Source organism: Eleutherodactylus coqui, chromosome 13 (assembly GCF_035609145.1).
Source record: "Eleutherodactylus coqui strain aEleCoq1 chromosome 13, aEleCoq1.hap1, whole genome shotgun sequence".
In the NCBI taxonomy this organism is placed as follows: Eukaryota; Metazoa; Chordata; class Amphibia; order Anura; family Eleutherodactylidae; genus Eleutherodactylus; species Eleutherodactylus coqui.
Genome location: NC_089849.1, coordinates 42285489 through 42312274, shown reverse-complemented (window position 1 = coordinate 42312274; position 26786 = coordinate 42285489). Strand labels below are relative to the sequence as shown.

At 45.8% G+C, this 26786-nt stretch overlaps 1 protein-coding gene across 1 annotated transcript in view; it reads left to right on the top strand.

The window, feature by feature from the left end:
- Window positions 1–3915: 3915 nt before the first annotated feature.
- CDK12 (cyclin dependent kinase 12) overlaps window positions 3916–26786 on the top strand; it is a 39252-nt gene continuing 16381 nt past the window's right edge. The window contains exons 1-8 of the mRNA XM_066587191.1: window positions 3916–5733; window positions 12091–12957; window positions 16768–16944; window positions 20800–20939; window positions 22666–22836; window positions 23253–23442; window positions 23519–23575; window positions 26515–26616. Coding sequence (XP_066443288.1) covers window positions 4712–5733; window positions 12091–12957; window positions 16768–16944; window positions 20800–20939; window positions 22666–22836; window positions 23253–23442; window positions 23519–23575; window positions 26515–26616 — 2726 coding nt within the window. The 5' untranslated portion in view covers window positions 3916–4711. The remainder of the gene's footprint in view (window positions 5734–12090; window positions 12958–16767; window positions 16945–20799; window positions 20940–22665; window positions 22837–23252; window positions 23443–23518; window positions 23576–26514; window positions 26617–26786) is intronic.

Genomic DNA, 26786 nt, shown 5'->3' with positions numbered 1-26786 from the left:
TTGGTTGCCATTGTCACGTTTCTTTGTTGCAGTCTATTATAGCCTCCTGCGTTAGACCATAAATATCCCATTTTCTGTTCACCAGCAGGAACCCATGTACAGCTACGGAATTTGTCACCTCCAATTGTACAGACCAAACATGACACAGCCTTACTTCCTTTATGACCAGAAGTATTCTGGAACTAGAACAAGACGGGGACATAATTCTCAATAATGATAAGCCACAGCTATGGTCAGCGGAAGAAGTGACAGTCATAAAGAGCTTTACATCTGCTCTGCGCTACTATTGGAATGATCCCAATAACAGAATAGCCATTGTGATAATAGAAGTAGTGGGAAATGCTATGAACTTTCATTCTAAACCATATATTATGCATGGGAGGCAAATAGAGCAGAGAGGAAATGAAAGTCCAATAGTGAAAGTATCTGTTTCACCCAGAACGGTGATGTGTGACGGATACAGGAAAACTGCAATGTCATCTAAAGGAAATAAAATACACACATCCTATACAATCTACCGTTTTATTAAAATATTTGCATCCCACCCTACGCTCTGAAATTTACACTTCAAGGGTTTGTCTCATCGCAGCTAATGAGTCACACTGTGATTACTTGGCCCGGGTTATAAGGGAGGCTCCCGAGACTCACGAGAAACAGATTAATTTGCGCCTGCTACAGGGATAATGGAGTACTATTTGCAGTGAATACAATGAATGGACATCACTGAGGTACGAGGATGGACCAAATCCGCCAGACCGAGGGAAATTGCCTGTTAGCAGCCCTACGTCCTTGTTCTAACTCATAGCAAGGCATCCTCAATGAAGGACTCCCCCTTCTATGACATCCCTCAATAAGAAATATGGAAAGGGGTTGTCAAAATAAGGCTGTATCTTGAAGTTCACTCCAACAGTCCCGTCAGGTGTTAGCACAGCAGGAAGCAGCAAGCATGCATTTATTTCTCCTATGTGAATTTTGCAGGAAAACAAAAACAATAGGCTGCGGAGATCTGCCGCAGGAGCCGCCGCCTGGGAGCAGGAGCCTGCAGACGGATCTCCGCGGTCAGCCTATCTGACAGATAGGCTGACCGCGGAGAATCGCGGCAATTCGCAGCATGCTGCGAATTGTCAGCCGCAAGCGGAGAATTGCTATGATTCTCAGCTCGTGGACAGGGAGGCTGCGCTTTCCATAGCAACGCTATGGAAGGCGTGCATTGGGTTCCTCGTGGCCAGATTATCGCCGCAGGGAACGCAATGTAAAAACGCCCGTGGACAGGCAGCCTTACACATATTGAATTCAGTGGGTCGTTCACATAATGCACAGATTAGACTTTTAGGCTGCATTCACACGAACGTATATCGGCTCGGTTTTCACGCCGAGCCGATTTACGTCGTTCTCCTCTGCAGGGGGTGGGGGGGAGGATGGAAGAGCCAGGAGCAGGAACTGAGCTCCCGCCCCCCTCTCCGCCTCCTCTCCGCCCCTCTGCACTATTTGCAATGAAAGGAGGCGGGACAGGGGCAGGCTAAGTTTCATGAATTAGCCCCGCCCCCATCCCGCCTCTCCCCATTGCAAATAGTGCAGAGGGGCGGAGAGGGGGCAGGAGCTCAGTTCCTGCTCCTGGCTCTTCCATCCCCCCCCCCCCCCTGCAGATGAGCACGACGTATATCGGCTCGGCGTGAAAACCGAGCCGATATACGTTCATGGGAATGCAGCCTTACCTCCAAGGGGTTGTCCGGGATGTTTTGAATTTTTCCTGTTAATGAGCTTTTCTCCGAATAGGTCATCAATAGATGATCGTTGTGGGTCTATCGCTGAGGATCTCCACTGATCAGCTGATTCCTGCTGCTGTCACTATGGACAGCGCAGGCAGCAAATCACACTGACCATAGTGCAGTGGCCCTGGCTGGTATTGTAAGTGCAGCTCCCATTGAATTCAATAGGAGCTGCGCCTACAGTACCAAACCGGGCCGCTACGGTCAGTGTGATCTCCTTCCTGTACTGTCAGTAGAGATAGCGGCATTGAGAAACAGCTGATCGGCAGGAATCCTGAGTGGTGGACCCCCGCTGATCACCTATTGACAACCTGTCCTTCGAAAAAGGTCATCAACAGTAAGAAACTCCAAAACGTTCCGGACATCCCCTTTACCAAGGCGGCAATGACACTAGGTTTATGTCACCCAACGCTATACACAGATTGTGATCACTTGCACTGGGCCTGTTCCCAAGGGGGCTCACAATCTAAATTCACCTATCAGTATATGTTTGGTGCGTTCAGTGTGTATATATGAGTATTCTAAGCTAATGGACATGTCATTCACAATAACGTTTTGCCGTCCATTTTTAACTGATCCGTTTTTTTAAAAATGAAACTGAGAAAAGGGATTCAAAAGGAACCAAATGGGGAGTGAATTCCACACCAAACGGTGCAACGTTTGATGCAGAATTAGCGCTTAGCTAAAGGCTCATGGGCCAGGGTGCAAAAGTTTATCTTGGGGCCCCCCAACTTCTCCTAACCCCTTAACACAGAAACGTAACTTGAAGCTCCTGGGCCCCAATGCAAAACCTGTAACAGGGCCCCCAACTATAATGCTTTATTCATAGTACTGGGCTCCCTATATGGAGAGGAGAGGCCTTATGGGCCCCTTAAGGCTCCTGGGCCCGGGTGCAACCGCATGCCCTATAGTTATGCCAGTGGCTGCGGGAACTTCACAGCAACTTCCTCACAGTCTGAAGACGGCTTTAGTGCTAAATCTGGCCTACACCAGATCCGAACGGCATACCTCCTAACTTTTGAACAACGAAAAGAAGTGCCAACTGTAGCGTCCAGCGCACCACACTCTGGTGATAGGCCTTTCCCATATTACGTAAAGCCATGCCCCTGGTAGTCCATAAAAGTGCCCTTCTATGACCCCCCACAGTGATAATAGTAATGATGATCCAATGCCCCATTGCCTCTCATGGCTCTGTTTATTAATAATGCCCTTCATGCCCATTTAATTACAAAAATGCACTTAGGTACGTCGCTCCTCCCGCTGCCGGTCTCCGCTGTTCGCGCCACTGGTCCCCATCGTGCTTCTGGGTAGATAGTTCACATGACAAACACATTGTCATGGGATTGGTATGGCCAGTCCCCAGACTCACTAACGCTGTAGCGAACACGTGACATGTTTGTCACGTGATCCGCCTCCCCGGGACCACACTGGGGACTGCTAGGTGAGCATAGGCGTTTTTTAATTTTATTGCGGCAGATTATAATAGCAGCAGTTCGGATGGTTGTGGGCATACTCGAATGCTCGCGCTCGGGTCAGCCCTCCCTACTATAATCTGCCATTGGGTATTGCTGGTGGGGAGCGGGACATGCCTTCTACAGCCCAGGACTGCGGGACATGGTCCAAAATCCAGAACTGTCCACTTAACGTGATCTCATTCATTATAGCGGGGTCCGTCCAACTTCCAGCACGCCCTCCGACATTTTACTGGCCCAAACAATGTGGGGTGCCGCACTATTTTGTCTGGCATTTTGTGCTGGATCAATAATGAGTCTCCAAACTGAGTCTCTACGCAGATCTTTATCATTCATTTCTAAAAAATGTTGATTTTTAGCTCAAGTTGTCCGTTTAAAAAGAAAAAAAAATAGTGTGGTAACCCAGGTAACGCATGATTTGTCTCTGAAAATCAAGATCCAATAAAGCTCTTTGAAATAAAAAAAAAAGGAAAAAAGAAAGAAGTCATCCTCGCGAGAAAACTATTACCATGTGCCGCAAGTCGGACATTAAATCTCGCGAGACTTCACTCCGCAGCAGGATGAGGACGATTGTACTCGGGTTTGAAGTCTCGCGGTGCCTGAGGAAAGAGAACTCGCGAGATTTCGCCAGAGGCCGCTACCTGTGGGAAGAGCAAGTTCTCGCGAGATCTAGAGGAGAGGGGTTACACCGCTGCCTGTGTGGAAACGCAAGGCGGTCGTTTCTTGCGGGGGGCAAGCTGATATCTTCCCGCCGAAATCCTGTCAGATTCGTTCCCCCTTTACCGGCAGTTTGTGACTGGACAAGACTCCTGGTGTGAGAAGCCGGACAGAGAGCCCAAAGTAGTGTACAGTGAAGTGAGGAGGGAGGGGAGGCCGCACCGTGCTGACAGCCAGGACCAGACAGGAGGCCTTCAGTCATCGACTCTGTCACCCTGAGAGGAGCCCTGCTGCCTGAGGGCCCCTATTGGGCTGACCAATGCTCTGTGAAGAGGCCCCTCATGTACTGACAGGGCAGGAAGAGACCCCATTATGGAGTAGGGACCCCGCCAGCGCCCTGTAGGAGGCTCCACGCGTCCTGGTTTGTCGCTGACGCCACTTTTCATCGCATAAAAGACGAAGACGCTTCACAATGGACTTCTACGGGACTAAAATAACCGCCACGAAGCGGTGAACGCCTTAAGACTGCGATTATAGAATACTTACCCCCCCCTCCCCCCAAACTGCACCTCCTTCACGTGCAGCGACTGTGGAAACTTCCGGAAAAGTCGAGGAAGACCGTGTTATATGGAGGGCGGGTAGTGCCGCTCTACTTCATGTTGGCCACACCTCGTTAGGCGGAAGTAGCGAAGCGTCTGTGAATGAAGTAAAGAAGGGACCTTGTCGTCTTGGCGAAGTTTGGCCAAGGAAACGTATTCCATTTTTGCGGGGTTCACCCCTCCCCCAACCCCCCCATTTTTTTGAGGCATAGGAATGCCAAACCCAGTGCGGCATGGGAACAAGAAGGATAGCGGAGGGTCTGCATCTAATATGCCGCAAAGCAGTGGGAGCAGCAATAACAAAGAGCGCCAACCCAACAAGGGTGCGAAACACAAGCGACACAAGGCCAAGCATCTCCGCGATTCGCTGGTGACGCCCGAACCTCTCCTCCCCACAACGCTGAAGTTGGTGGAGTATGACGATATCAGCTCCGACTCGGATACCTTCTCCGACGACGTCTCTTCCAAACCCGAAAAAAGAGATAGCGATGAGCGACGAGTTACCGAGAAGGGCGATAAGACTCATAAATCGCGCCATCGCCATCAGCACAAGAAGTTCAAGGAGTCCGCCAAGGGGAAGCAGCTGGAAAGGGAACGCAAACCCGAGAAAAGCCAGGAGATCGCAGTGAGCAAGGTGGTGAGCTCGAAAGAAAGGATGTCCGGTGCGACCAAACGCGTGGTGGAGGAACCCGAGGAGCACGGACGCGGCTCCAAGTCCGCCAACAAGGAGATTAGGCTGTCCAAGATGCATCGCGAAAAATCACGAAGGGAGAGGGAGCTCAAATCCGGACACAAGGACCGGACTAAAAGCCACCGCAAAAGGGACTCTTCTAAGCGCTATAAAACGTCCGACAGTCCCAAGCGGAAAGGACGAAGTCCGCGGAGAAAATATGGCAGCAGCCCAAAGCAGGATGACAGTCACTCTGATGCATCGGGTGGGCAGGACTATGATGGAAGCCCACCACGCTCGCATGCCTCCAGCAACTACATCGAGGCATACAAGAAAAGCGGAGACAGTCCCAACTACAAGGAGCCCTCAGCTTATCAGACTAATACTCGTTCCCCCAGCCCGTACAACCGGAGGCAGCGATCCGTGAGCCCCTACAGGAGGAGGTCTTCCAGCTATGAGAGGGGAAGCGGCTCCTACAGCGGGAGATCTCCCAGTCCGTACGGACGCAGGCGGTCCAGTAGCCCTTTTGCGTCCAAGCGCTCAGTAAGCCGGAGTCCTTTGCCCAGGTGAATATATATTTATATTTTTATAGTTCGTTCTGATTTTCTCTTTTAACCTTCTTTTATTTCCTGCAGTCCCGCTATTAGAGGTGTAGTAAGTTACAGGACAGAGAACTATCGATCAACCCCTTTAACTGCTGCGCACAGGATTACAATTAAAGCATACCCGCCTGTCTTTGGGCCCCCGGGATACAGCTGAGCAGCTACGGCACCCAGTGTGGACGTCCACCGAAAGTCAGGTGACCACTGCGGCCAATCGCAGGCTGCAGTGTCATCATCTGTTCCCTGTCATCAGCCCTCACATCCTGGGCGCCAAGAGTCCAGGATGGTGAAGCTGTGGCCTCTGATTGGCTGCAGCGGTCACTTGACTTGCAACGGATTTCCAAGCCAGAGCTGCTCAGTTGTGACCCGGCGGTGCCAAAGACAGACGAGGATACTCTTTTATCGCATGTCCAGCTGTTAATTTTTTTCTTTTGTAGCGACGTAAACCCATTCAAATGGGCCCTTTTCCCAAGTTAGTTCTGTCCATTTCAGAATCAGACAGAACTTGAGCAGGAAAATCGCCCTTGTGAATACAGCCTTAGAGATCCAGTCACATCTCGCAGTATTAGGACATCTTAGAGGGGGCTCCCTTGTTTGGGACCCCTCTGTGATCCAAAATGGAAGCTGCTCTGTATGAGTGACTTTATTGTGGCAGATTTGAGTTGTCTTTGTATTACATGGACGCCCGTGTGGCTGTATATCCTTTGTGTAATACTGCAGTTCCCCTACGCCTGGATTGCCGTCACTTCTTTGGTAAAAACAGTTGATTGGGGCCTAAAAGCGGTTGTCTCTGATGGGATACCCTCTAATATGGTGGCTGCAGAGTAGATGTTACAATGGTGCCTTCTGCCAGCACCCTTGGAACATCTACATGGGGGCCTCCTACCAGCTGCTTCTGTCCTGAAAACAATGTACAAGCAGCACCCATATAGTAGATCAGTCAGCAGGTCTCATTAGTGCCATGAGTTCTGGCAAGACGGACTGGTGGAAATCCACTGATTCCGATAGGACTTTCTTCACCAAGTCCTGTCCTACCAACCTTCTTGGGACAACAGAAGCGCCACTAATCTTGGAAACGCCTTTAGTTCACAAGAGTGATTTTTCTGTTGAGTGGATAGTCCGAGTTAAAGAAAAGAAAATTGCTGCATGTGCTATTATTTATTTATTTATTTTTTTGTGATTCTTCGAGCATTAAAAAAAAATGCATCTCTATTGCGTGCCATGCAATTTGCATACGAGGGCAATGCATTTTTAGCACTGATTACTACGGGGACCACATTAAAAAAACAAGTGCAATAAAAATACACAAAAATTCCATAGAAAATGGTCAGTTTTTCACTGACCAATATGACATTCGCCTCTGTGAATGCAGCCTTGATGTGTGTTTTTTGGAGTCCATGTTGTGTTTTCCAAAAATGCGGCCCGCTCTAGGGTACGGTACTTGTTTTCTTTTTCTTCTTTGAAGCATTTTTCTATAGATTTTAAAAAGTGTGTGTAAGGAACGCCATAAACTGCCTTTATGAGTTGTCCTCACTTCAGAGTGTATTCAGGCCTCTGTATTGGTGTTGTGTGACGTGCCAAAAACATGATCAGATCTGGTCACATGGAAATAGAATCTATTATGGAACCGGTTTCATTTTTGGCTTTTAATGTCTCCCACATGAACCTGTACAGACGTGTAAACTGTTGCTTGGAGATTGGTCTGCATGACCTCCAGCCCCAAATATTATGGGAGGAAGGACACTGAAGCAGATTCAGGGAGCTGGTTAAAAAGGGACCCTCTGGTCCTGGACAAATCCCAATGGCTGTGTGATGACGTACTAGATATAGAGATGGTTAGGCTGTCGCCCATTGTGTTTAGTGTGTCTTGACTTAGGCCTATATTCAGCCCTCACTGATTATTATTTTTTTTAATCCACTGTATCCCTCAATAGTTGGAATGTCGCTATAGAAGTGACAGATTTCACAGCTTTTCCACCAGCCTATTGATATTTACATGTAGAAAGGCATTGTCTCGCCTTTCCCTAGACTATAGCTGTGGGGTAAATAACCCTACTTTCTTTCTCTCCCACCTGCATTGGTTTGTTGGTATCAGGGCCGGATTTCCTAATACCCACAGCCGGATTTCCACCACGTTTCACGCGGTGGAAAGCCACGACGTTGCCCTGCAGCTATTGGGTTCTATTGAACCTAATAGCTAAATGTTCACACTGCGTAATTCCACAGCGTGAAATAAACCGCGGCATGTTTTAAATGCCGTGGGAATATGCGCAGCCGGCTTCCATTGTAGTCCACGGAAGCTGGCTGTCACGCTATATTTCCACTGTAGTAGAGCGGAAGTATCGCGTTAATACGCGGCCCCGCCGGCCGTGTTAGCTGACACGCCTGGTGCGTCATGCAATGTACTGCGCATGCACGCCGGCCCTCCATTTGGGACGCTTACGGCGTATCCGGAGTGGTAAGTATGGGGGTTTTGGGGGGTGCTGTGATGGACTCTGCTGTGATATTCTGCTGGTGGAGTCCGTCACGGTCGTGCGGAGATGCGACTGAAAATAGGGAATTATGATTTTTCAGAGCCAGTGCAAATACCACGCACGCCTCTCCAAATGACCTCAGAGGGTGGGGGAAGTTGTTCTGGGAAACTGATTAAAACTAAGGGTCTCAGAGAGAAAGTGTCAGACCTGCCGGAGATACGCCTAGCGTAAGGATTTTCCCAGTGCTTCAGTGACTGCGCACAAATCAGAACCTTTGGGCCGTGTATCCCAAACTTTATTTTATTCCTGTTTAGTTTTCAATACTCCTTGTTGTCTATCCCTGTATTTCCTATTCTCCCCTCTAACAACCTTTTTTGTATATCTGTACATATATATTTTGGCACTGCTAGATCTTTTCTAGATTAAATCTGCAATTTTAAAGTCAGTCTTGTATGTTCTAAAAACGAACCATAACTCCGCAGATTGTGTTCATAATTCAGAAATCGGGTTCCAGTTTACCGATAAGAAACTGGTGTAGTCAGCTATATGGGCATTGTAGAGCCCTGGAGGGCATTAAAACAGATCGGGTTGTGATCTGTCCTTTTGGTCTGCATGTGGCAGGACTCTGGGAAAGTTGGGTACCAGTCACTCCACAATCTAAGCCTTCCCTCTTTTCTACGTGACAAGCTGCAGGGCTCCTCTGACTACCCGATGAACGCTGTGTATTAGTAGTCTGAGACCGGACATGCTGCTCATGTGAGCGTATAGGATTCTAGACTACAGATGCACCACCAATACACGGGGTCTTGGGTCGTTAGAGAAGCCAAGCCACCGTCTTGGTTTGTCCAAGATCGGAGCAATACTCTTAAAGGGGTTTTATCATTAGAAAAAAATCATTACTTCCCTACTCCTCACCGGGCAGTCTTCTTACTAGATCTTGACCTCTCCTGGCTCCTCCAGTCTCTCGGGTCACCTCACCCCCAGCCGGCTGGATCCTCTTCTTCCTGTTTTGAAGTGTCCATTAGCTGCAGCTTACTTCCTGCAGAGCCGTGAACTCTACAAGTGACATAGCGTTCACTGCCTAGCAGGAAATGCGAAATCCTCAACTGCCTACTTTGGTGCGCATGTGCGATATCTCGCCGCTAGTGTTTCACATAGTATATAAAACACTAGCGGCGAGACATCACACATGCGCAGTAGTGCTAAAGCAGGCTGCCGAGGATTCAGCATTCCCTGCTAGGCAGTGAACGCTATGTCACAGGAAGAAGAGGATCCGGCCGGCTGGAGGTAACGTGACTCGGGGCCTGGAGGAGTGAGGTGAAGATCTGGTAAGGGAGGCTGCCTGGGAAAGGAATAGGTAAGTATAGAATTTCTTTTTTTTAATTTTTAAATTTTTTTTTGACAGAACCTCTAAGTTATTTACACATTTGGCCACATTTATTAAAACTGATGGTTTGCTCACACCTCGGTTTGATCTGCATCCCGGGATTCCATGTGAGCCACTAGGATGGGATTCAGATGGGACCCCAAGCGGGATCATAGACTTCATTAGTCAAATACAGAAGACTAAGGTTTCTGTATGACAAGGTTCCTTCCTGCATAGATGAAAGCAGGGTGTGTACATGCCCCAACAGAAAGCAACCAGGCAACTTAGCTTTTATTATTAAACCGCTTTAGCAAAATGAAAGCAGATCTCTGATTTGTTGCTGTTGGTATCGAGGACAGTTTTAATAAATTAGGACCAATGTATTGAAATAGATTGGACAAATGATGCCAAAATCTGAAAATGGAAAGTTGCTTGAATACTTCTAGCGCAGAATGTCTCCAGAATCTGACAACTGAAGGTACATGTCGCAGTAGATGTCTCTAAATTATTCTATCTGAATCTGGGAGAAGAAACTTTGGCCCATACTGGGATGAGATTTTAGAGGCCCAACTTCTGTAGGTCTAGTTCATGAATCCCTTCAGTTATGTTCACATGCGGCCAATGCTTTGCAGAAGTGAATCTGTTCGATGCATCCGAAATGAGAATAGTTTCTGTGGCATGTACATTACTTTTTACAAACCTCATTCAGACATGCAGGACAGATCTTTAGTCCTCACAGCAGCACAAGGTGGATGAGTTTTTACCAAATCTCATCAATGTCATGTAGAAAACATCAGCACCATTTTCTCAGCAGCATGTAGATTGCATTGTCACCGCGCCTCAATTTATGTTGTGGGTTTTCACGCCTTCCAATGAATGGGGTGAATCCGCAGCGAAAAAAAGAGCAAATTTCCATTGCGGAAGTCCTGCGATTCATCGTGGAAACGAATTGCGAATGTTTGCATACGATCGCCATTTTGTTGTGGTTCTCCTAGCAACCTGTGAACTATCCACCTACAAATCCGTAATGCAATTCTGGATGCACTATGATTCGAATGCTCCCATAGAGATCAGTAGAGCCCGTCCGTGCGGAATCTGCGCGAAAATAGAGCATGCTGCTGTTTTTTTTTTATTAAAAAAAAATCGCAATTTGCATCCATACATCTGCTTGAAGCTGCAGAACTTATTGCCTTACAATGGGCAAATATTACAGCAGATCGTTCGCGCGGGTGCCGATTGCGGATAACGCAATTTTAATCCGTTCGTGTGCAGGCAGCCGTAGGCTTGGACTTCATAAAAATCATAGTCTCAGTGTGACTACTGCTATTTGTGATGGGAGCGCAAAGCCGCCGGTGACCTTGTGATTACCACAGAAGTCTAACCGTTACAAATTTTTGCAATACTTGCAAAGTTGCACGTGACCTTATTTTGGTACTTCTAATATTGCTGTGCGGTGGCTGGATTTTTTTGAGGGCAGGGACTTCAGTGGGTGCTATTGCTGCATGGGCAAGTATGATATTAATATCACACTCTTAGGCCCCTCCTACACTACCGGGTTTTACCACCTATCACACGCTCAGGTTTTGCGCGCGTGATACACGATAACTAACTTTACATTACCAGCAAGGGTGCCACTCACAAAGTACGCGAAAAAAACTTTTGTGTTCCCCGTATGGGAGATCCATGTGTGGTATGTGCCGGCCTTAAACCTGCGATTTTTAATTTTTTTTTTCCTGTGCGTGCGATGTTTGTTTGTTTTTCAAGCTTCAATAGGATTGATTTGGCGATATCGCCCAAAAATAGGATATACTGCAATTCTTCCATCTCTCACTCTTGGTGGAAGAGAAAAAATCACCCAGGTGTATAAAAACAGAAAATGAGTAATTTCCTTGTTTATCGCAAGGATTGACCTTGGGATGCACCTGGAGCCATGCAGGAAACCATCGCTCATGTGTATGACCCCATTCAAAAGAATGGGATTCAGATTTGTGTCTCCCCCAACGCACAAATCTTGTGCGATTTTTGACGACTGTGTGGAGCTGGCCTAAGGCTGTTACTTTTCTCCTCTGCAGAAGGCTGGCTGTCCGTCCAGGGGCGAGGTGTCATTGCGAGAGCGATGAATCGCATGCGGAGCTCGCATGACACGCTTTCGATAGAACTATGGAAAGAGCAGCCAGACGTCCACGAGCTGAGAATCATAGGGATTCTCCACTCGTGTGTTTCAAATCAGCCAGACTCCTGATGTGCATGTTAGTCCAGTTGGCATATTGCTGGGTTTACAGTTTGCTGGGCTTGTGAGACCAATCCTTACTTTCCATATAACTGGAATAGTCATTCGTCATATTTGATCCTCCATGTTCGGGTGTACACACAGGTCATATTACTGCTTGTAATATCGCTGCAAACTGTGACCATGAGATTGCTAGTAGACTTTTTATCTTGTTGCTTGTTACTGATACATTTTTTTTTTTCCTTTTGTAGAAAGTCTGTCAAGTCTCGAAGCAGGAGTCCTATATACTCAAGGAAGTCATCATCTTCTCGCAAAAAACAAAAGTCTAAGTCCCGAAGTCGCCATTCCAGTATTTCACCTGCCCGTTTGCCGTTAAACTCCAGTCTAGGTGCAGAGCTTAGCCGCAAGAAGAAGGAGCGAGCGTTAGCTGCTGCAGCCGCAGGTAGAGATCCCAAGGGCAGTCCGTTAATAAAGAGAGAGACTGGGGATGTGAAAGGACCGTCCATCTTGGATGCCAAAAAGATAACCAAAACTCTTAATATAGACAAATCTGTTTCTGATACAGAACTAACGGTCACAGCAAATGCGGACAAGACTTTATCTAGTTCCATTAAGACAGAGGAAGTTGAAAAGAAACCCTTGATATCGACCAAGGAAACGAAAACTCAAGGAGTAAAAGAAAACAAATGTCCCACCATCAAAGAGGAGGTCTTAACGCCAAAAGAGCCAGTGACAGACAAAGAGAAGGAAAAAGAGATTCCTCCCCCTCTACCTCCTCTGAAGTCTCCTCAGCCTCCTTTACCCACTTGTTCACCACCTCCTCCACTTCCACCTCTTCCTCCTTCTCCAGCAGCGCCTCCTCAACAGCCTCCCCCACCATTACCTCCTCAACCCTCATTGACATTCCTGCCTCTCCCTGCTTTTATGACTGCTTCAGTGACTCCCACCAGTCACACTCGACCATCAACTGTGTCTGCTCAGGCAAATTCCCAGCCACCATCGGTGTCCACGTCTAAACCACAGATACTTTCTAACTTTGTTTTCCCTCACTTGAAAACCTCTACTCTTCCTCCATTGCCACTCCCGCCAATATTACTGGGAGAGGATGACATGGAAAGGTGAGTTCATGACACTTAGAGAAAGTAATTTGTGTGGATTTTTGATTTATAGGTGAAATTTTTGTATTTTACCGTATTCTAGGTGATTCACTGTTATTGTAAACTAATGTCAAACTCTTGTGGTTTTAGCAAGAGAGAATTATCATTTTGGGTCTTTTTACACGGGATAATTGACAGGTGCTTTAGCATCTGACTGTTGCTCCAGTGATAGTCAATCCTGTGCTTTCACTGAGGAGCGATGATCGCTCAGTGATTGGAGGTGGAGCAGACCTGGAATCTCTGCCGCCTCCATTCACAGTAAACAGGCTGTCATTCCTAGATGAATCACTGCCTGTTTACACAGACTGAATATTATTTGATTCATATGCCTGCACAAACTGAACAATGATTAGTTTGCCAATTGTTCATCTTTCGTCATTCAGTCGTTGTCGGCATTTACACTGAACGATTATCATTGAGATTCTCGTGATTCAGCACGAATCTGAATGCCAATTGTTCTGTCTAAAAGGGCCGTTTCTGTCTCTTTCCAATCAACTTTGGCATTGATATTGCTTAACAGTCTTGGAGATTTCAGACACCCTGATTAAAGCTTTTAAATTCTATTGGCAACGCAGATCCTGCTGATGTATGGCAAGGAGTTGTGTATGATGTAATTCCCCAATATTTGATTACTGTACCAGTACACCTACAAAATCTGCTGCTGGTGTCTACATTTGTGGGTTATTTGATGTCTATACAAATTTCTTCTTTCTAGACCACTAAAAAATCTTATTGGTTTAAGTACAGTATTTTGTTTATCCTTGAGGTAGCTGCAAAGTGAAAGACCCCGATAGGCACTATAGAGTGAAAAAGGCCAAGTGCATCTAGAACATCTTGGCTCTGTTGTTCCATTGTTAGAGAGGTTTAAGGAATTGCTGATGAGCGTTATGGTCCCAAATTTTACAATATTGTTAAAAAACAAAGCCGCTGTTTGTTACACCTGACACTCGGCGTTAATGGCTCCAGTCAGCCGTGCGGCTTATCAGAGCCGTTAACCTTTTATATGGCGCCTGTCCATTCTGACAGCGGCATTTAAATCCTCCCGATGTTCAGGGGTCCCATATGGCTTCTCTGTGATGAGATTTCAGGGAGTCGTGCGGGTGTCATGGCAGCCAGGGGCCTTCTGAAATGCCTATCAAGCCATCCCTGTGGGGTGGCTGGATAGACTGCCTGTCGAGTTGCAGTATGATGTAATGCTATGGCATTTAATCATACTGTATGAGCGATTAAAGCATCGCAAGTTGTTGTTCCTTAGGGGGACTAAAAAGGAAAAGTAAAAACCATAACAGTTTTACTAACTAACTATTTAGAAAAAAAGTAATAAATAAAGAACGCCAGAAATGCGTTTGTTTTTTTTCTTTGTCACCCTGTCTCCAAGAAAAAACGCTATAAAAAGCGATCAAAAAGTTGTATGCATTCCAAAATGGTACCAACTAGAGATGAGCGAACGTGCTCGGCCACGCCCCTTTTTCGCCCGACTACCGCGATTTTCGAGTACTTCCGTACTCGGGCGAAAAAATTCGGGGGTCGCCGTGGCGGCGCGGGGTCTTGCAGCGGGGAGTGGGGGGGAGAGGGGGAGAGAGAGGGCTCCCCCCTGTTCCCTGCTGCTACCCCCCGCGCCGCCACGCCTCTCCCCGAGTACTTTTCACCCGAGTAGTGATGTACTCGAAAATCGCGGTGCTCGATTGCGAAATCGCCCTTACCGAGTACGTTCGCTCATCTCTAGTACCAACACAAACTACAGGACGTCCCGTAAAAAATGTCTTTGAAAAAAAGATTAGTACAGCAAAAAAAAACTGTTTGGTATCCTAGTAATTGTACTGACCCATAGAATAAAGGTATCATGTCCTTTTTATTGCAGTTTGTGCGCTGTAGAAACAAGACGCACCAAAAGATGGCACAATGTCATGGTTTTTTCCATTTTACTCCACTTAGAATTTTTTAAAACGTTTTTCAGTACATTATATGGCACATTAAATAGCACCATTGAAAAATGCAACTCATCCTGCAAAAAACAAGCCCTCATACAGTTACGATTTTCTTAAAACGGTGGAGGGAAAAAAGGAAAATGGAGAGGGGGTAAAAAAAAGGACCGCGTCATTAAAGGGTTAATTAATTTTTTGGGTTGCCTGCTGTATTGAAGATATTTTCCAAGTGGTTTTTTTTTTAATGGTCTTCAATTATGTTCTGTATCTGCAGATGAATTTAAAACGCACTTTTGTGGAAAGCGTCATCCCTTTATCTCAGCAAAATTCTGGTACTTCACTATGGGCTTGGTTCCAAAAATACTTTTAATTCCTGTTCACGTACACTAGATAAATGTCTGCTGACAATATATTGTGGGTGGAGACATCCTGACCATCAATGGCAGGCAGTAGGGGAAATGAGAATTGGTCACATTAAGGCTGCCTGTCCATGGGCGTTGCGGTATCCTGCCACGGTTCTCCGCTGCCCAGGAGCCAGCAGACAGATCTCCGCCGGTCAGCCTATGCTGCGATTTGCCGGCCGCGAGCGGAGAATCGCAATGATTCTCCGCTCGTGAATGGGGGGTAAGCGCTCTCCATAGCAACACTATGGAGAGCTTTCGTTGAGCTCCCCGCGGCTGGATTATCGCCGCGTGGGAATGCAATGAAAACTCGCCTGTGGACAAGCAGCCTTAATCTCTACAAGCCTGGAGAGAAGCCATTGTCACAAGTGTTTGAAAACGACTTGTCTCCCTTACTAAACCAACGTGTACACCAGTGTGTGCAGGAGGGCAGTTGATGTAGGTGGTGAAGGACCAGTGGCTGGAGGATGCACTGCCCTCCTCTGCTATGCTCTTTCTGGGGATGTCCCATCAGTTGCCGCCTTCAGTGAGATACTGATTGGCCACTAACATCCATAACCTTTTATTAGTCAAACCTAAATCTTTTTCTGGGCTTTGGAAAGGCAGGATTGTTCTCCACAGAAGATTTCCTGCTCAGAGACTGTAAAGTCAGTTACGGCTGGTGCTGCTTGGCTGCATGATGCTAGAAGTCTCACAAGATTTCCTCTAGTTCTGTCTTTTTGCAAGATTTTCCTACTGTTTCAGGGTATTGGAGTTAAATCTGTGCCTGGACTGGAGCTCCCTCTCATTTTCTGATTTTCAACTCTGGGAAAAACAATAAATTGCTATGAGTGCTAATTTCTGTATACCGTGCATGTGTACCTTTTGCATAGTGTATCCATACCAATGCCTTACTTAAAATGGTCAAAAAATAAGTTATATCATTTATATCACTGTTTTGGCCCGACTCTTACAACTGAACAAGTCAGGAACTCTGTGTCATAATTGGTCCTTACTCTAGGACTAGTGGACTAAAACAGTATGTTCATGGCGGAATCCACATTAGATTTTTCAGTGTGAATACTGCCCCTAAAATGGCAAAAATCTACAGCTAAGTTGCTTATTTCTGTGGTGGATTTGCCCCTCTGTATGCAGTGGATTTAGCCATGGTCAGTTGTCAAATCTGCATGCAGAATTTATGACACAGATTCGGCATGGAGTTCACATGGTCACCCCACCCTCCCTTCCCGTGCAGAAAGATATGCAATGTATAGTGCCTACAGTGTGGATTTGCCACAGGTTTGATGCAAAATCTGTGAGGATTCCATGCAGATTCTGTCAAACCCATAACACATTTCTGCTGTGAGAGTATACACCTGGAGTGCTTTCTTCATGGTTTTTTTGATTAACGCTGATTTGTACCATATTAGTTGTGATAGGTTTAACTAAACAGCTTTTTTTTTCAGTGCTGCGGAAGTTATCCCTTCCAAACCCGTCAAGAAGAATAAAGAGCAAAGGCCTCGGCATCTTCTCACTGATCTCCCATTTCCTCCTGAACTACTAGGAGGGGATCCGTCTCCTCCAGAGTCTCCAGAGCCTAAAGTGGCAACACCACCCCAGCAACCCATGAGAAAGAGACCAAAGTAAGTTTATATTTTTCATTATACTTTTATCGTGAAGTCTATATATACTAGTCTTCTCTGTATAGCTTGCCTTGCAAGCTTAATGCTAAAATAATTCAGTGATGGACAAGGTACAGGAAGCTGATGCACCGTGAAGTGGTCAGGTTGGGACCTGAATTTTAAGCATTTTATTTATCCTTTAGTATAAAGGATTATTCCCATCACAGAGTGATGGCATGTTGTTAGGATATGCTATCACTTGTTGATCGGTGAGGGTCAGACCTCTGAGACCCTCCCACCCATCTTGAGAATGAAGGGGCTGCAGTGCTAGTTTAGCACTGAGTTCCTTTGCCTTTCCCTACGTAGTAATGCTCTTGTCACCAACTGGGCAGGGAACAGCAGCACAGCTCTGAAGTGAATGAGGTTGTATGTAGTTATTTGCTGGTAATACTTTGAAGGAAACTAAACTACTGCAGCTTTCTTATTCTCAGGATTGGTGGGGGAAGTCCAAAGGTCTGACTAGTAATATGCCATCACTTTGTGTAATGGAATTAACCCCTTTAATAATAAGCAGATACAACATTATCACGTTTGTTGCATTGAGTGGGGGATAGCTGAAGACCATAGCTATAGCTGCAGACACAAAGCAAAAAAAATTGGTTCTGCCTACCAGCTATACTCCTCCAACAGGCATCAAGCTAATCAGTTTTAGCTTAGTGTCCGTAGGAGGACAGAACTCTTCCTTTGACAGGTCTTCAGTTTTCCTTTCGGTTTCTTGGGGAAACAAGTCTGGCATTAGACTCCGTGTATCCCACAGAGGAGGGCAAACAGATTAGGAATTAACCAGTCTGCTGCTACCTGAACCTCAGAAGAAAAATAGGCACAGTCAATGATGGTTTGACCCTGACCTGCCAGCTTTAGTTAGGGGTTGGGCTTGGTAGAAAGGAATACTACCATGAAGGGGTAGAGAGTGAGGGAGAGATCCCAGCTTCAGGGCAACTTTCTTGGCTCACTCCTCATATCAGCAGCACAGTTAAATTGTGCACTAGCTGCGGCATTTACGAGGTTCCTGTGCGCGTTCGTTCCCGCTTTCTTGCAGTGTGGATCACACGCCATTCTCCCGGCCTCTGGTGATAATTTAGGCCTGTTCAGAGGCACTTCCTCTTGGGGCGAGCTCAGCTCCCTCTATTGCTAAATCGGAGCTTTTTTTGGTGGAAGGAGGAACTTGTGGCATTCTTCCAATCCTCTTCCTTAATGAGGCTTTTCATTGGCTACTGCCTTCTCCTCCTCATACAGCCTGCTGGGACCAGTGGTGCTTCTGGGCTCCTCACAATTTCCAAGGCCAATTCTGGCCCGGGTAAGCAGTGCTTGGTGGCTAGCTGCTTGCTTTCTTGCTCCTCCTGCACTACCCATAGCAATAGGCCCATTAACAAGTGCTCTGCTAACTACTATATTCAGTCTTTTTTGGCACCATGTTCGAATTCAGAGCTTGAGGTTACAGACCAGGTCCAGCTAGAGCCACGCATTTTGCCTGTGCTTACTGCAATACCAAGTTTCCATGCAGACAGGCTGAGCCGTTGTGCCCCAACTGTTTGCTGTTAAGTTGGGTGACCAGCGAACCATCTGCAGGTGCCCCACCCATTCAACCCTCGGCCCTTGTCGAATCAGAATGGGCGCGCTTCCTCTCTCAGGCAGTATCAGACCTTACTAAAATGTCCACTGCCATTATGCACTGGCTGTACCACACTATCAGTCAACTGCCACCAATCATATCGGACTAGTTCGCCACGCGTGTCCCATTCCTTGGTAGGTCCTAGAAGTGGGTTAAACCTTCGCGTTTGAGACAATCATCCATCTTCCCTGCATTGGCATCCCCCTCAGTCCCTGCAAGGACATGTTCATAGTTCGCCTTCAGAGCGACTCTAGTCTCTGGAAGAGAACTGTGTTTCACTCGGATTCAGACCTGGACAAGGAGCAGGCCTCTAAACTCTCCTCTCTGGTCGATGGCCTAATAGTGGCAGTGAAAGAGAGCCTTCAGGTGAAGGATCAGACAAAAGTTTCCTTTGAGGCAGTGGGTTTGGCACTTTGACCTGATTTTAGGATTTCAACCTGGTACTGGATGCGCTGCAGTCTCATCCCTTTAGCCGTTGCATGATATCCCAGCTCGTCTTTTGTCCTGGAAGGTATTGTTTTTGGTAGTGATCACTTCCATCCGCAGGGTTTTTTGAGCTTGCAACCTTGTCATCCAAGCCTCTGTTCACGATCCTTCATCAAGGCAAGGTGGTCATGTGTCACATTCCCTCCTTCCTACCTAAGGTGGTGTCTGCCTTCCACATCAATGAGGACATTGTCTTACCTTCGTTTTGCCCATCCGCCACTCACCCTCAGGAATCGTCTCTACACAAATTGGACTTCCGGATGTCGTGTTTTCGGCGCTCTGATTCACTCTGTCATTTCCGATGGCCCAAGATGTGGTTTTGTTGCTTCTAAAACTGTCCTGACACTTTGCATCAGGTCAGCAGAAGCGGAGGCTTACTGTGCCACAGTCAGAGAGCCTCCCTTTCAAGTTATGGTGCACTCGGGCAGTGCGGGCCTCCTAGGTGGTACACAATGGCGCTTCTGCTCTCCAAGTTTGTAAGACTGTTAAATGCGCCTCTTTACTCTCCTTCCCAAAGTTCCAACAGATGCACACTTTTTTGCATTTGCAGACCCCTATTTCGGTTGAAGAGTTTTGCAAATGGCAATGTAACGGACCGTGAGCATCCTTGTCTATTTCCCCACCCCTGAGGGACTGCTCTGAATTGTCCCGCAGTCTTCAGTTGTGTCCCCCAATGCAACTGGGGAGAGAAAATTTTTGTACTTAATGTAAAATCTCTTACTTGTCTTGTTCGTTGGGGGAACACGGCACCCACCCCCAATGATATTAAGAATTTTTGATAAGTGACCTCCTTGTTGGAGCGTTCTTCCTGGAGATGAATATGGTTTTAACAATCTGCTGCGTCTGTAACGTTGTTATGGTTTACTTTATCTGGTTTAGGGCCAACGGACGAATTCCGCAGCAATGTCCATTCATAGACATGCTGTAGTAAACGATTCTCCTCTGCCCACGAGCGAAAATCAACTGCGATTTTCCGCTCGCGGGGGCGGGAAATCGCAACATGTTTCTTTCATTCTGTGAGGAAAAACGCACAGACTGCTTCAATTGCAGTCAATGCAAGCCGTCCGTCGCGCGGTACTTCCACTGTGAGCACAGCGGTAGTATCACGGGAATCCAAGTCATGCACTGCACGGACGAGGCGCTCGCGGCAGATCCGGAGAGGTGAGTATGGGGTCTCTAGGGGGGCAGCGGGTCTGATTCCGCTGTGATATTTTGCAAGCGGAATCCGACCCGGACGTGGGCATAAGGCTTTAACCTGTTTCTTTCCAACTGCTTTCCTACAAACTGATTAGCTTGGTGCCTGCAGGATACAGCTAGTAAGAGGTCCTAACACAGTTTTTCTTAAGTGTCAGCCTCCTAGTGGCAGTAGCTATTCCCACGGCCTTCAGCTGTGTCCCCCAATGTAAGAGACCAAGAAAGATTTTATGGAGATTTCTATTCTTAAAATTGTTAGTTTAAAAATGCTGCTTGTAATGTCTTTGAACCGATTGTTATGGAGTTTTGTGGTAAATGTGGTCCTGCCATTGACCAGGCAAATTGTAAAACCAGATTTATCAGCTGGGTGGTGGATTTTGTGACCTGATGTATTCTGCTATGCTGCACTGATTCGGATTACAACTCAAAAAATTGTTATGCAGATTTTACAATCTCTCCTGCATAAAGTGCTCCAGTTTAGATATCTGTTAATATTCTTTTATTGTTTTATAACTTTGTGTCAGAATTTGCTGCCCTCGTTATGGAGAAAGGAAACAGAAGGAAATTGATTGGGGTAAGCGCTGTGTAGACAAGTTTGACATTATTGGCATAATTGGAGAGGGAACCTATGGACAAGTGTACAAAGCCAAGGACAAAGACACTGGTAAGAAATGGATACTTATATCAACATATATAGAAAGAACCATCTGGTAGCTTTTTGTTACATTTTGCAGTGTGAATGCAACTCGCGGTGGCCCAAAGGTAAGGCTTCGCTTACATCTAAGCTAGGTTTGTAGAGTTGTTTGGTTCCTTCATAGAATTCCTAACAACGAAAATAGCAGAAGCGCCTGATCTGGCACATAATGGTCACCACTGATGATAATAAGTTCAGTGAGGCTTCCATCACCATGACTGGCATTTTATTACACAAAATAGCGCAGTATCCTGGGCTATTTTGAGCACGATTTTGTGCGTCTAGCACAGATTTGAACAGGTTTATACAGAAAAGCAAAACTCTGAAATCTGCTGACCAGTTTAGAAAAACATAATAGAAGCCATTTTCTCTTCTCCTGATCCCCCTGCTGTTTCCAATATGCTGGTGTCTGTGTTCCTCTGCTCTTCACTTCCCGCTGCAGTAGTGATGACATTTTGACACATGGATGTGTGACTGCTGCATCTAATCGCCAGACGAAGTGAGATGCTGACTAGCTGCAGTGATCACACATTACTGGCGTCCTTGACGTAATCACTGCTGCAGAAAGCGTAGAGGACCAGGACCTGTGAAGGATGGCATGAGGCGTGAGTATTGCTGCTATTACAGTTTTTCTGAGCCCGGTGAGCAGCTTTTGGAAACTTAGGTTTGGGTGTAGATTTCTTTTAACATTGTTAGATACTATATATTTATACCAATGTAAGAGGTACATTGCCGAGAACAATGTAGGAAATGGGTAGCATGTCTTTATTATTACAGATACCATGACCTATAGATACCACTTCTTTTTGCTCTTCTCATTTACATATATCAAATGTATGAAATGTGACCAGTTAGAATCCAAGTGATGCGGTATCTTTTAGGCGGAATATTCTTGTTGGTTTTTTTTTTTGTACATAACAGCATGTATCTAGTAAGCAGCGCTGTGATGTCGGTGTGCTTGCTTCTGATGCAGCAGTGTAAAGTAGTACATTGCAACATCAGGAATATCTCAGTAAGTTGAAGCTACTTTCAAAATTTCGCAGTGTCCCAAGTACAGCAATCTCTTCATTACAGCTGTGTTCAAAACACCACTGACTAGGCCTGCTCTCATAGTACGGTTCTTGCCTGGGAACCATCCTATTCATTTCAGTTGAGGTGCCGAGAGGTAGCTGGGCCAGGCCCTACTGTGCATGCTCATGAAATGCATGCTTTTGATAACCTAGCCACATACATAGGAGACAGTGAGGAAGCATCTGTGCAGACCTACAGTAGTGGCCATAATAATGGGTAACTGTGAAAATGCAATGAGGAACCTGGGATACATTAGATGCAATATCTCTAAACAGGTATGTGCACAAAAAGGAATAAAGGTTACAAATATTAGTAACTTCATATAAAGGTGTTTAAACATGACAGACTTGCTGGGGATATTCTGCAGCAGGAAACCTCTGCACCAAATACCCCCCCCCCCCCCGCGCGCAGAAAATCCACAACAAATCCACCAGGTGTGAATGGGCCCATTTTAAAGTGGATCAAAGAGATGCGAATTTGTCTTGAAGATAAAAGATGGCAGAATCGTGCAGTCATCAGTCAGGAACAGGTTTTTTTCCTTCATTTGATAAGATCAGCTCACAGTATTATATGTAAATCAACACAATGCTAATTGTTTTAACTGTCTCAAATATTACTTTACTAGGAGAACTTGTTGCCTTAAAGAAAGTGCGTCTAGATAATGAAAAAGAAGGCTTCCCAATTACTGCAATCCGAGAGATTAAAATCCTTAGACAGCTCATCCATAGAAGCGTTGTGAACATGAAAGAGATCGTCACCGATAAACAAGATGCCCTGGACTTCAAGAAAGATAAAGGTGAGAGTAGAAACTATTAGAATTCACTCAGCATTTTTGCCCACACTTTGAGATTCTATCTCAATGTCCTGTACAGAAAATGACATTGAGCCCACCCATCCTCCCCCGAATGGAAACCTTCACTTTCCTTTGTCAAATGGGCACCACTGAATTCCCTTAGTTTGTTAGAGTGTAGAATAACATGCTAATCTACACCCCAAATGTAACAAAAACCTTATCACACAGACAACAAAGTGGTGTCCATTTGATTAATGAAAGTGAGTGGTTCTGCCTCAATACTGTTTTGGGTATTTGTGACGTGAACCTGAGATGGAATCTCGCAGCATGGGCTAAAACGTCTTGTGAATCCTCTATTACAGCCATATTTTTCACTTGAAATAGGACGTTTTATAACGCTGCTTACTTTTATGTCTTAGGTGCCTTTTACTTGGTCTTTGAATATATGGATCATGATCTTATGGGGCTACTAGAATCTGGTTTGGTACAGTTCTCTGAAGACCATATAAAATCTTTTATGAAGCAATTAATGGAAGGACTTGATTACTGTCACAAGAAAAATTTCCTGCACAGAGACATCAAATGCTCCAATATTTTATTGAATAACAGGTAACAGACCGAGCATTATCCTACTGATAGATCCCGTGTAAGAGACTTAAACACTCAGGTTATGTTTTCTTTGTAGTGGACAGATCAAGTTGGCTGATTTTGGATTGGCACGGTTATACAATTCAGAAGAAAGGTAAGAGGTTGTCCTTATGCATAATGCCTTTTCATTTTCCACGTCTGGGATATAATCTATGGTGACATTAAATGAGGTTCCCTCACTTAAAATTCAAAAGCATGAAGAGTGGAAAAGCACTACAAAGATGAATTCAATTATTCTGGTAGACAAAAAAAAGTATTACCATGTATCCAATTGAGTTTGAAGGATATGGACCTCTTCACTGGCCTCTGTTTTTTCTAAATCCATGTATTTTTACCTTTTTAAAAAAATAATAATAATTTGCAAATGGCTATTACAAAATTATGCGTCTGTGCCATTGCGGGACACAGCTGAAGACTGTGGGATATAGCTATTGCCACTAAGAGGCAGACACTAAGCCAAAAAGTTTTAGCTCCTCCTGCCAGCTATACCCCTCCTGCAGGCACCAAGCTAATTAGTTTTAGCTAAAGGGCCATTTACACGGGGCAATTATCGCACAAAATTTATTCAAACTAATGAATGCAGAGCCATCCGTTACTATTTGTTTACTTTTTTATTTGTCGCTCACTTATAACCAGCATAAAAACCATTGCTGGTTCGCTTATTTATTGCTGTGTTTTAACACTCCGTGCTCAGCGCTTTACGTAGAATGTCATGTGCTGAGCAAGAAGTGAGCGGCTCTTCAGTGTCTAAATGTTCTACCAACTAGCTGTTACGTCACCTGCCCCTGCAGTTGGAAAGCAGACAGTCGTTATGTAAATGAAGCATTAGTGTCCGTAGGAGGCAGACCTCTTCATTTATTGGTCTTCAACTGTGACCTTCCGGCTTTGGGAATACCGAGCTGGAAGGACCTTCCCTATTACCCCACCAAGGAGGGCGAACAGACAAGTTAACCATTCTGTTGCTGGCCCTACCTCAGAAGGCAAGGAGATGCTGTCAAAGTTAGTTTGACCCTGACCTGCCAGCTATAGTGGCTCCCTGAACTGGAGTGCTCCTTCCTATTTAAAGATTCCAGAGCTGTGTCTTCCCCATGGGGGAATGGTAAGTATACCTTCCACATAGATAGGTATTCAGCACCTTTCCCTCCCCGAGGCCCTCATTTCCACTACCACCACCACCAGTATGTAGCCTACCCCTCCCCAAGTTACTATTCTTCTCACACCTTAGAGAGGTACAGGTGACTCCTCTTCACTTCTCCTGTGGCTAATTCTACTTGGGAACCGTAACAGTGTTACTGCGAGAGAGGGAGGGGGTTTACAGCGCCACTGCCCAGGCTGCTGTGTTCACCCGGGTACTGCGCCCAGCTGAGGGCTCTGCTCTTTCCCCTGCTGCTTACATCGCCATCACCTCCTTCCTTTTCAATCCGTATGCGGCGTGCACTGCAGGCCTGGGATTGTGAATGTCCCTGTGGCTCTGTTTTCTGCATGGCCCCCCCGAGTCTCCCACTGCGCTTTTGGGTTCCTGGGCTGTGTCACATTGGTGCCGTTCTGGGGTGGGGTGGCTGCAGGCACACGTGGTCCCGGGAGGGGGTGGGATCTTCATTCTGGCCACGGCAGCCACAAATCTAGGCCCCGACTTCTAGGCCTGTCCCATCAAGGAAGTTTGCCCTCCCGATAAACGTGTTGGGACTTTGGTCCATTCCCCTGTTGCTTCAGCACTTCACATCCCAGAAAATACGCCTCCCAGTTCGAGCTCAGATGCACAACATGATGGACGTCACGTACATAAATGATCAAGGAGAGACCTGCAGCACTGTGGTCGTGGTAAAAGTGGCAAAGATCTTGGCATGGGCCAAAGCTCACTTTTCAGCTCTTTGAGGTCCATATTCAGCATATTTTTTATTTTTTTTTAACATTTTGCCCTCCTGTTTAACTCTCATTGATTCCTGAGTGAACAGTTACTGCTGGTCTTAGAAAAGAACACTGTGCTGCAGTCTCTGACTGGTTTTGGTCTGTGCTCTTGCAGCTGCGATTTATTCATTTGAAGACCACCTTGCACATATTTATGTACTTTCATTGAATTCAGCTACTAGTGAGCGTGTGTTGGAGTTGGGTTAAAATTTCCAGTACACTCCCGCCAAAGAACCTCACTGCTCCTAGTTAGTCGGCAAACGTTTTCTCGGGCCGTGTAAATGCTCCCAACAATTTTTTCAGTGATTGCAAAATTGAACAATCCTTCTATGTAAAAGCACACAGACAGTTGTTTGTTCGCTTTCAGTCTATTCACACGATGGGTGTCCCATGTAAAGCCACTGTTAGACATATTTGTGCATCAGTCTTTGGAGGGAATAGACATGAGGTTGGCAAATTCTGCACTGAGCATGCTCTAACAGTATTCTAATGTGCATGGGGTGCTAAATGACACAACCCACCACCATTAACTGCCCTTGGCTGCTATTAGTAAGACATACATTGGGACATGAGTTGATATTTGTACACTATTCTCAGTGAACTTGTTCATCTGTGTACAGTGCTGCAAAATATTACTTATAAGTAAGTTGATGTGAAAACTTGTGATATATTTTATTAGGGATAAATTGCATCTTCCTCTTCCTTTTTACGGGCTTGTATGTATCCTGCCCTGCCTGCAAGTTTTCTGTAAATGTTTAGAAACCTTCATCTGAAAATCCATATTGTGTCAAACACTAGATAGGAGACAGGAAAGTGTGGGATACAGCTGCAGTGTCAGTGGGTGTATGAGATTGCATACTGTGAGAGGGGAGGGGGAGCAGCAATATAATAGGCTCAGAGCACACATCACTTTCATCACGTTCTGCAGGCGTGCAGAGCACATTTACAGACACCAGTAGAAATAACGATGCAGGTTAGACATTCAGTTTAATTGCATCTTATATATTGTACATTCTCTGCTACTAAAGTATGCTTGCTATTTATAAGGTTAATATAAACTATAAAGTGATATTAGTACATGACAATGAAAACACTGCTATAACTAAAATGTACTTGTCTTTGTAGCCGTCCATACACAAATAAAGTCATAACGCTCTGGTACCGACCTCCAGAGCTGCTGCTGGGAGAGGAAAGATACACCCCTGCCATTGATGTGTGGAGTTGTGGGTAAGATGATGTAGCTAAATCATTAAATGGCAATTGTTCTGTGTTGTATGAATCTACAAATTGTGGTAAAGATCATTTAAAATTGATAGCCATTTAGAGGAGTTGTCCCACAAAAAACAGATTATCCTCTATTCTCAGGATAGGGAATAACCTGCTGATCAGTGGGGGTC